The sequence below is a fragment of the Pinus tabuliformis genome, chromosome J (assembly GCF_031772625.1).
Source record: "Pinus tabuliformis cultivar Carrire ecotype Pingquan chromosome J, CPIR1, whole genome shotgun sequence".
Classification (NCBI taxonomy): Eukaryota; Viridiplantae; Streptophyta; class Pinopsida; order Pinales; family Pinaceae; genus Pinus; species Pinus tabuliformis.
In genome coordinates, this window is record NC_142295.1 from 749011023 (window position 1) to 749022432 (window position 11410).

At 41.2% G+C, this 11410-nt stretch overlaps 1 protein-coding gene across 1 annotated transcript; it reads right to left on the reverse strand.

Moving 5' to 3' along the window:
• Positions 1–10547: 10547 nt before the first annotated feature.
• Positions 10548–11201, reverse strand: LOC149228893 (uncharacterized). The gene has a single exon (XM_089380896.1). The coding sequence runs from the start codon at positions 11199–11201 to the stop codon at positions 10548–10550; it is 654 nt and encodes a 217-aa protein (XP_089237022.1).
• Positions 11202–11410: the final 209 nt, after the last annotated feature.

Below are 11410 nucleotides of genomic sequence, written 5' to 3' on the forward strand. Positions count from 1 at the left end.
GGTCAGTTGGACTTCACAGTGATGGAGATGAACGACTTTGATATGATACTCGGACAGGATTTCTTGAAGGGAAACAAGGCTATTGTTGTCCCCTTCTATGATGAGGTGGTGTTGGTTGGATAGACACAAACTTGGACTTTGCCCACTCATAGGCAAAAGGGGGAAGTCAAGGTGCAGCATGTTTCGGCACTGAGTTTGGAGAAGGCTATGAAGGAATCAGATATGGAGACATATGCAGTGATGTTCAAGGATGTCGAAGGTGATGGAGTGGGGACGCCTGTTCTAGCCGAGATTTCCGAGGTGCTGACCAAATATGCAGATTTGATGCCTGATGAGCTACCAAAGAAGCTTCCACCAAGGCGTGCAGTGGACCATAGCATTGAGATTGAGCCCGGAAAGCAACCCCCGGCTAAAGCACCTTATCAGTTGTTAGGACCTGAGTTGGAGGAGTTGAAACGATAGTTAAAGGAGTTAGCTGATGCAGGTTTCATCAGACCTTCAAGGTCCCCTTATGGAGCTCCGGTATTGTTTCAGTGGAAGAAGGATTCGAATGAGCTACGGATGTGCTGTGATTACCGTGCATTGAACAAGCAGATGGTAAGGAATAGGTATCCTTTGCCATTGGCTGATGATCCCTTTGATAAGCTTGTGAAAGCCCGAGTGTTTTCAAAGCTGGACTTGAGGCATGGGTATTATCAGGTGCGGATAGCTGAAGGAGATGAGAAGAAGACCGCGATAGTAACAAGGTATGGTAGCTTTGAGTTCCTTTTTATGCCATTCGGGTTGTGTAATGCTCCTGCTACGTTTTGCACTTTGATGAATGATGTCCTACGACCATACTTGGATTTGTTCATAGTAGTGTACTTGGATGATATAGTGGTGTTTAGTGACAACATGGAGGATCATAAGAAGCACTTGGCGATGGTGTTCGAGGAACTGAGGGCAAATCAATTGTTCTTGAAGAAATCTAAGTGTGTGTTCACTCAGACCGAGATTCTGTTCGTTGGGCATATTGTTGGTCAAGGGTACATACGGATGGAGCCGAGCAGAGTGAAGGCGATCGAGGACTGGGTTGAACTGAAGAATGTCCATGAGATGAGGGTGTTCTTGGGCATGACCAACTACCAACGGAAGTTTGTAGAGGGGTACTCCAAGGTGACATTAGCACTGACAGACTTATTGAAGAAAGACAAGAGGTGGAGTTGGATGAGCAAATGTCAATAGGCATTTGATGACTTGAAGAAGAGGATGGTTACAACACCGATACTGAAGTTGCCTGACTTCGAGAGACTGTTTGAGGTACACACAGATGCTTCAGATTTTGCCATAGGAGGGGTTCTTATGCAAGATGGGCATCCGGTGGCGTATGAGAGTCAAAAGTTGCAGGATAGAGAACGGAGGTATCCGGTTCATGAGAAGGAGATGACTGCGATCATTCATTGTCTTCATGTGTGGAGGCATTACCTGATTGGGAAGCCGTTTGTTGTCAAGACTGACAACGTTGTAGCAAGTTATTTTGCATCACAACCAAAGCTTTCTGCGAACCAAGCTCGTTGGCAGGACTTCTTGGCAGAATTCAACATGACTATTGAGTATAGACCGGGAAGGCACAATGCGGTAGCAGATGCCCTTAGCAGGAAGGGACAACTTGCAGCATTGGAAGGAGAAGACCGGGCAGCTAGGAGTAGGAGTCGAGTTCAGATGTCAGAAGAGATGCATAATAAGATCAAGGAAAGTATTGAAACCGATACTTTGGCGCAGAATATAGTGAAGCAGATAAAGGAGGGGAAGACATGAAAGTTCTTTCTACGAGACGGGTTCTTGTTCTTTGGAAACCGACTCTATGTTCCAAAGTCATCTGGGCTCAGGAGGCACCTTTTGAAGGAGTGCCACGACTCGCCATGGGCTGGCCACCCAGGGATGCATCGTTCTTTGGCATTGTTGGAGAGAGGATTCTTTTGGGAGAAGATGCGAGAGGATGTAGAGGAGTATGTATGTACGTGCATCATTTGTCAGCAGGACAAATCAGGTACTCAGAGGCAAGGAGGACTGTTGCAGCCTTTACTAATTCCAGAGAGGCCATGGATGAGTGTCTCGATGGACTTCATCACTCAGTTGCCACAGGTTCAGGGGTATAATGGGATTATGGTCGTGGTTGATCGTTTTTCCAAGTATGCTGTCTTTGTTCCTACAAAGATGCCTTGTGGAGCCGAGCGGACTGCGGAGTTGTTCTTTAAGAACATAGTGAAGTATTGGGGGATGCCATTAAGCATTGTGTCGGATAGAGATCCGCGATTTACAGGCAGATTTTGGACCACATTTTTCAAGTTAGTCGGGACAGAGTTGTTGATGAGTTCGAGTTACCATTCATAGACAGATGGGCAAACCGAGAGGATCAATGCATTGCTGGAGGACTACTTGCGACATTATGTGATGGCTGATCAGAAGAATTGGCCTGAACTCTTGGATATTGCTCAGTTTAGCTACAATATTCAAAAGAGTTCTGCGATGGGGTATAGTCCATTTGAGTTGGTGAATGGACAGATGCCGGTTGCACCGCATACCGTAGTGATAGGAGGTTTTTTTAGGAGTCCTCATGCGAATAAGTTCATGAAGGCTTGGGATGAGACCTTGGAGTTGGAACGGTTGTGCTTGCACGAAGTTGCAAGGAGGATGAAGAAATACGCTGATTGAGGAAGACGGGATGCGCACTTCAGTGTGGGAGATATGGTGTTTCTCAGGATTACCGGGGAGCAGTTTCAGCCAGCCAAGGGGACTGCTAGCAAATTGAAAAGAAAGTATGAGGGACCATTCCGAGTGAAGAAGAGAGTGGGGGAAGTTGCTTATGAGCTGGAGCTTCCGCACCATATGCACATGAAGCATCCAGTTTTTCACATGAGTTAGTTGAAGAGATGCAGGATTGATGCTGATCATCCAGAGAGAGCTAAACCGCCGAGAGGACCAGCCGGGATTATGGACAAGCCAGGATTGGAGTTGGAGAATATTTTGAGCTTCAGAACTATAGAGATTGGTTGCCACATGAAGTGGGAATTTCTTGTCAGATGGAAGAATGCAACGGAGGAAGAAAGCTGGGAATCAGAGGACTCACTTTGGAGATGGAAGGAAAAGATTGCGAAGTATGACAGGAAACTTCTGAGGCAGTCGGGATTGTCGAGGGCAACAATGATTTCAAGTGGGGGAGGATGTAACGTCCTGCAGTCATCGAGCAGCTGGGCGCGTGTCCTTACCTCCGTGCAATACGGTTAACACATGCGATGGTGCGTGGAGCGACAAGGCCAGACACATGTGCGGATGTAATGGTGATTCCACGAGTTTATATGGCGTGTGGGAGTGTGGTGTTGCGATGGGCGAGCCGACCTTGTGGAGGGGCTTCGTTTCATTGTGAACGCGTTGGTGGAGACGTCGGCCATGGGGCAACCTCCACATGGAGTTGCATATAAGTGTTGCGATGTGGGAAGGCATTTGCAACGAACAAGAGTCGCTCATCTACGAACTAAAGGTGCGAAGAAGGGTGAAGGGAGTCGCGGCAAGGCGCAGTTCTATGCGCCCACCCGCCGAGCAACCCACACGAAGTTAGCACGAAGTCGGTTGTGGTTGAGGCGCGGGTGGAGGGTGCGCTAGGGCGCCTGCCCGCCGGTGTTGTTGGTGCGAGTTGGATTGTGCCGGGCGTGGGTCGTGCACGGCGCGCCCGCCCGTTGGCAAATGAACTTGTGTTGTTGTATGTTGTAAAATTTGGTTAAGTCTTGGGTGAGACCACCGTGCGCTCTTGCACGGGTGGGTGCCCGACTTGGGTAAAACGCTGGTCGAGCCCAAGCTCCCGGTCATTGTAAAAACTCTCATATATATAATAAAATAAGTTCTCTTGCATATGGTTGTGTTCAAGTTGTTGTTTATCATGTCTTTATTATAATGGTTTCCACACATTATGATGTTATTCATGTTTATAATGAATGTTCAAGGCGTAGTTCATAAAGTAAGTTAACAAAGAAAGATGTTGGTTACTTAGGCGGTGCCACACCTGGCCAATTTAACGCAAAAAGAATTGGGGGTGTGACAGGAGGTCTCATCCCCGCTATGGGTTTCGCCAATGACGCTGGCTGCCCACCACTTTGTGGGTGGAGGAAGTGTGGCGGGTGCTAGCAGAGGAGGGGCGTAGGATGTCGTGGGACTAAATTCCGGCGCAAGGGAAATCACGGATGAAAGCATTGAATGTTTGACTATCTTTCTATAGGTTATTTTTAGTTTAGTAATTGAATGTTTGACTTTAGTTATTTTTAGTTTAGTCTGGTGTCGGGATGTTAAAATAATTTTCTCTCTGGTTGTAAAAGACATTGTTGAGATTGGATTCAGGCTAGCAGTTCAGGACAAGTCACAAAGAATAATTTCATAATATAATGTTTATGGGAACAATTAATTGGATTAATTTTTTATTTTAGAATGTGAGGCCTTCAAAGACAACAAGGAAAGCTATGCAGATAAGTTGGCAGTTAGCTCTTGGGATAATCTATTTAGCTATAGGTTTGTCAGCTCATAACATTTATTATGAGGCTACATAGAAAAAACCAAATAAATGAAAAAACAATCTGTCCTATAAGCTATCTCTAACTTTGTAGACATTTTTTTTTTTTTTTAAGTGATTTTTCTTAAAAATTCATTTGTCAGGGAAATTGTTTATATTCTTTATGAAATAATTGAGGTTATTTGAATTAAAGGAAAATGAGGTTATTGGTTTTTATACAATGTTAAAGTATCTTATGAAATGGAATTGCTTGTAGTTTTTATGAAACAATTTAATTATTTTGAATAATTAAAAGAATATCTTGGTTGGCATTTGATATAACAGATTATTGTATCATGTATACTAATCCAAAATTGAACCTAGCACTATATTTTATGAAGTTATTATGAAAATATTTAAATTTAAAAATCACCAAACCAATTTATAGTAGCTTGTTTGCTTTTCAAATAATCTTCATATAACATTTATTTTAGTTAGGAAACATTTTTTTCCCTGTGCATGATTCTTGAGAATGGATTGTGTAAGTTGAATTGTTTCTAGTCTCTAGGAAACAATTTAGACACTTTGAATAGTTAAAATGTTTTTTTAGCCATCTGATATTGTGAATCATTAGCTCCTGTCTTGTGGATAAAATGATATAATAAACATAAAATTCATTTAAATAGAAAAGCAAACAAAATCTATAAAAATGGATGTATGTGTGTTGGTATGCAAATTGATGTGGAGCCAAACATTTTTTATATATTTTAGTGCTTTTTTCTCTTTTCAGTGCAATGATAAATGTGGGTTAAAATGGGAGAATGGTTTTTCTTGTGTTTGTTTTCATTTCACTATATATTTGAATATCATGATTGTGAACTCTTTCTCGTCATAATATTTTTTTAGATTGAAGAAAAGACATACAAATGTATTATATAGTTCTTCCTCTCATATATTAAAGTGTAATTATTATTATTATTATCATGAATAAAAAGTAAAAAATTGTTATGTTTATGAAGTATAATTAAAGGGTATAGTGTTATTGTTTCTTTGTCATCATCATATTTGGTGTCTTTAATTTGTAACCAGCATAGATCCATCTCAACTCTAGATCTACCAAGCACCGAGAGGGATCAAATGTGCAAGATTCATTTTAAGTGCAAAAATTGATTTCCTTTCTTTTTTTCACTAGGACTAGAGTTGAAGAATATGACTGTTAGGTATTTTAGGTGACTTAAGGCTTTCATCATTTTTGCACAAAGTCTCACATATATAGCCAAGACCTGATTTGTGAAAAGGAGACATTTGGAAATTGAATATGTTATCTAATGCTTGTGTTCTCTTCAGATTCCTATATAGATTTTCAACTTCAATTCTCAAAGAGGCAATCTCTTCTTCAAGTTTCTCACGTTCTTCCTTTTCTTTCATCGTTTGGATCTTCATTACTTCTTTTGCTCTTTTTTCTTCTTCTAGCTAAAATTTTAGGAAGTTGACTTCTTCTTCATGTCTCTTTTCTTGTTGATGCAATTTTGCTTCAAGCTTGCTAAAGTCCTTAGTTCTATCCTATGCTAGGAGCCTTAAGAGAATGACTTCTTCCTTTGTATGGTCAAGGTCTTGATTATTCTCTTCGAGCTCTTTATTTTCTTTTGTCAATCTATTTATTTCCTCTAGAGAAACCATACGTTTTGTTTCAAGGCTTACTTTAGTATTTACTTCATCTTTATTGTCTTTCATGTTTTTGGTGCCTTCATCTATTTCCTTTAATTCTTGGTCATCTTTGTGCTTTTGTTCCACAAAGATAGATTCTCCATAAAGTTTTTGTAGTTTTTACCACAGACCTTTGATTCAAGAATATTGACCCACCTTAATTTTTATAGAATCTGGTAGACCACTTAAGATCACTTTCATCACTTTTATATTGTATTCTTTTGATTTCTTTGTGGTTGTGCTTCCAATAACAACTAATTCCCAAACTTCATAGCCACAAGCCATGAAAAAGTGTTGGAATCACAATGGTTGTTAGAAAAAAACCCACAAGCATTAGTCTCTGATATAATCACCAAAATTAGGATCCATGAGGGTTGGTTAGTCCATGTCGCGAAACACACAGGGAGCGTTGGGAAAAGTGAGTTTCAAACTCGAGACCTGTCACTCTGACACCACTTGGAGTCACTATTGTCGTTAGACCAAAACTCACAAGCATTAGTCCCTACTACAATCACTAGAGTTAGGGTCCACGAGAGGCAATTAGTCCATCATTAGAGAACTTCTGAGGTCTAAAATGGGCCTCCTAAGAAAAATGTACAACCAAAATAAACTTTATAAAAAACCAATAGGATTCATGATGATGATGTCAACCATGGGGGATGATTCACCATTTTTGGGGTAAAAAAGTAAAAATATTAAAAAATAATAAAATAATAAAACTACTTTTTTCAACTTGTATTTTCAACTTATCTCGCTAATGTTTTACTCAAATTTCGAGTGGGAGTACTCATTGGATGCAAAATTTAATTACTCATCCAAGGAGTACTCATGTTGCATACTTTCAATGGACCCTGCTACACGAAAAATCAGAAATACATGAAAAAACGTGATTGCAATCATGTTTTTCATGTATTTCTCATTTTTTGTGTAGCAGGGTTCATCAAAAGTATGCAACATGGGTACTCCTTGATGAGGAATCAAATTCTTCACCCAATGAGTGTTCCAGCTCAAAATTTGAGTAAACCATAGGGAGATAAGTTGAAAATACGAGTTGAAAAAGTAGTTTTTTCATTTTTCCCTCTAAAATTTGATGATGTAATATAATCTTTTCTTTTTTCTCTTTTCCCCGTGGAAAAAGTCGTAATTTTCATTAATAAGAGAAAATTACATTTTGTAGAAGCTGAACATATGCAGAATGTAAGGCATTGCCTATCCAAAATAAGTTTAAATGGTGGTATAATGCTCCACGCAGGGAGCAAACTGTTTAAAAAGCAAAAAGAATTATGGTCTCTATGTAGAGAGTATAGTTCAGCTTAGTTCTGTAATAGCATGTAGGAAAAAACATAAATATTTACATATAAACAAAAAACTTCTAGACTCATATTGAGCCTTCAGTTATGCTTCTGGATCTATGAACAGTCTATGATAGTGTTAATAGGTAACACCATCCTTCTCCTCATATATCAACCAAGTACCATCATCCCTGTGCGCTGCCTCCTTGGATAGGTGATCGACAGCTGAGTTGTGCTCCTTGTAGATGTGATGGCAAACAAAAGAGTCAAAAGTCAAGATGAGCCTGTGAATATCATCCAAGATATGCCGTAATGAGTATGCATTACAATTAGGTTTTTTATTTATCTAGTTGCATACTAATTTTGAATCACCAAAGAGTTGTAGGTTCATGCACTGTTTGTTCAGGGCAAAATGAATGAGGTATTTGGCAGTTATGAGCTCAACATAGTTATTGGTGCCTCTGCCTAGACCCATTTGTATTTTAAAGGAATGGGTTTATGATATATGTAATATGGCTCCTCCCCATAGCCTATCTCATGTGCTAATCCATCAAAATAAGCCCACGACATGGAGGTATTTATGTCTTCCGAAGTGATGTTCCTATGATGCTGTTGAGTGGTCTCTTCTAGAATAGAGTGATAGTCATCTATAGTTATAGACAATATAGAGGGCCAGTGTGGAGCCTTCTACTGAAATATAGTACTATTCCTAGTTATCCAGATAGCCCAACGAGTAATGGTAAGTTTCTCTCCTTTCCTGTGGCGGCCTTCCACCAGTTGTTCCATGCATCTATGATGTTATCATCGTGCCATCGACATGATATGGGAAGCGATGTGTGTAAGTTGTTCCATAGCTCTTGGGTGGTAGGATAGTCTAGAAAGAGGTGATCATTATCTTCACTACAGTTTCTACAAAGGTGACACCAAAAAGGTCCTAAATAAGATCGCTTCATCAAATTTGCACCAGTCGGGGTCTTTTGTGTAGAATGGACAACATTAGCAGCCTCGTTCTAGGGGCTGCTTTTAGCTTCCACATAAGATTCCACCAAGGCTCAGTGGCTTGGGGCTTATAGGGTTCCATCAACACTGGGTATCCTATATTGGGTGCATATGAGCCATGTTTAGCAGATGTCCATATTAGTTCATCGTCCCCTTCTATGATCCTGATGTGGGCCTCTGTTAATGCAATTAGGAAGTCACGCCAGTCCTATTGCCAGTGCAGAGGGATATTTAGAGAGTGCCCTGATTTCCAGGCCTATTGTGTCATGGTAGAGCGGGCATTGTCAGAAATATGGCAGATATGTGTGATGCCTTGATCAACGAGGTGTGTTTTCAACTCCGCAGGTAGCCTATGAGCATTACCACAACCAACCCAGGGGTCTTCCCCTATGCGCACTAGTGATCCAGATCGGATTCTCCATGTCAGTCCATTTCGAATAAGACTCATAGCATTTATTACAGCCTTCCAAATGATGGATATGTTTGAGGTATGCCTTTGTGCTTGTCTGATCTAATCTAGAGGATTGGAAGGGGTAATATATTTAGAGACAGCTACCTTCATCCATAGGCTGCGATTGTTGAGCAATTTCCATCCTAACTTTGCTGCCAATGCTTTGGAGAAGATATCTAATCTCTTGATCCCCCAGCCTCCCCACCGTTTGGGCAGGGCAAGGGTTTCCCATCTGGCCCATGCAAAAATTCTCCCATGTTGTTTCCCCTTCCATAAGAAACAACAACATATGTTTTGTAATCTGGCCAGTATTCCTCTAGGGATCCAAGCCAATGTCATCCAGTATACGGGCGTTGCTTCCAGAACAGCCTTGATCAGGACCAACCTACCTGCTCTTGACAAATATTTGTGGTACCAGATATTAAGGCATTTTTCTACCTTGGTGATTAGCCAGGTCCAATCGGCTATTTTATATCCATGTGGCTTTAGTTGATAACCAAGGTACCTCAGCCCTTCTTCCATAGGCAGGAGAGTAAAGGAGAATCTCCTGAGCGCATACTGTATTTCGTGTTGAGAGCATCCTGTAGCTGTAATAGTGGATTTTGCTTCATTCAGCACCATTCCCATAGCTTTTTGGAATATTCCAAATGCATTGTGCAGAGATGTTAGGTCACCGATGCCTCTGTTGAGGAAGATAAGTACATCATCAAAAAATAGCAGGTGTGTCAGAATGCAGGAGTCAGTGATCTTAATTCCCATAATCTGCCCTTGCCTGTGGTCTTCTCCAATAGTTCTACTAAGACCCTCCATTATGAGGAGAAATAGGAGGGGGGATAGAGGGCATCCTTGCTTGAGCCCTCATTCTGCATGAAAAAAGGGAGATGCTGAACCATTGATTAGTATATTGTAAGAGACGTTGGTTATACAACACATGGTCCACTTGATGAAGGTGTAGGGGAAGCCCAAATGAATTAACAAAATTCGGATGTAGAGCTAATTGACTTTGTCGAATGCTTTTGAAAGGTCTACCTTCAATATCATACCTTTTAGTTTTTGAGTTGAACAGTATGGAGAAGTTCTTGAGCAGTGCCTACCACCTTGTGGATCTGTCTGTTCTGTAGGAAGGCAAATTGTTCTGGGGAGATGTGAGGATTGGCCTTAGGAAGTTAGCAATAATATTTGTGATGATTTTGTAGATACAGTTACATAAAGATATAGGTCTGAAATCATCGAATGTAGAGGGTTTGTCTACTTTGGGGATGAGAGCTATGAATGTGGAGTTAAGGCCTTCTGACATCCTCCCACGTCTTTGACAGTCTTCTATAATCCTTAACAGATCTGCCCCTATGATATCAAAGAAGGCAATGTAAAATTCCACTGTCTAGCCATCCGGCCTCGGGCTCTTATCCTTCTTGAGCCATTTTAAGGTTCCTTCAAGCTCATCTAGAGTGACTTCTCTTGTAAGATCCAGGTTTGCCTCCTAGTCTACGAATTTGGGGAATAGCTGGGCAATGCGCATCACTTTAGCCAAAGTGGCGATAGGGGGAGCCTTGTAAATGTCTTTAAAATGTGAGTTAGCCTAAGCTACCAGCTCTCGAAAGGATTGAATGGCTTGTCCATGCTCATTTTTTAGCTCCCATATTGTATTGATCGCCTTCCTCCCATTAGCATATTTATGGTAGAATTTGGTATTGTCGTCCCCTTCCTTAAGCCAAATTGCCTGACTCCATAGCCTCCATCTCTCTTCTCTGTCCTTCAGGATTTGTGTCCTCTTGTGCATTAGTGAGGCAATTTTATCTTTTTGTTCTTGGGAGGTAACAATCTCTTTGGTATCCTCCTCGAAAGTGTAGATTTCCTCCTTTGCTGTTCTAAGCAGTTGGTCTTCTAGTTTTCTTTTCCTATGAGCCCAGGCTTTGGATAGGGTTTTCAACTCCTTCAGATTATGGACAAAGTATTCCACAATGTTCCCATCAGTACCCAGAGGGTGAGCCTTCCAAAAGTCAGCCGCCATCCTCATATAATCGATGTCCCTTAGCCATGTGGAGTTAAATTTGAAGGGAGCCATTGGCTTATCAATGGCATCCTGCATTTCCAGATAGATAGGTATATGATCAGATAGACCTCCAGATCCAACCCATTGTTTGATACGAGTGCCTCTGTTGGCCAGAGGCTCTTTGATTAGGAATCTATCGAGCCTTCTGGCAAGGCTTGCCTCACCAATTCTGTTATTCATCAATGTGGGCTAAATCTTGTAGAGGGGATGCCAATAAGGTTGTGGTCCTCCAGAAGATTCTCAAAGAATGCTGATAGCATGTCCACCTATGCTTGTTGGCCCCAACTCTGCATACCCTATGGATAAATTCAGATCCCCCCCAAGGATAATGTTGTCTTGCTGGAGGATTGTTTAATTAAGCAGTTTCCTCCAGTAGTCGGCCCTATCAT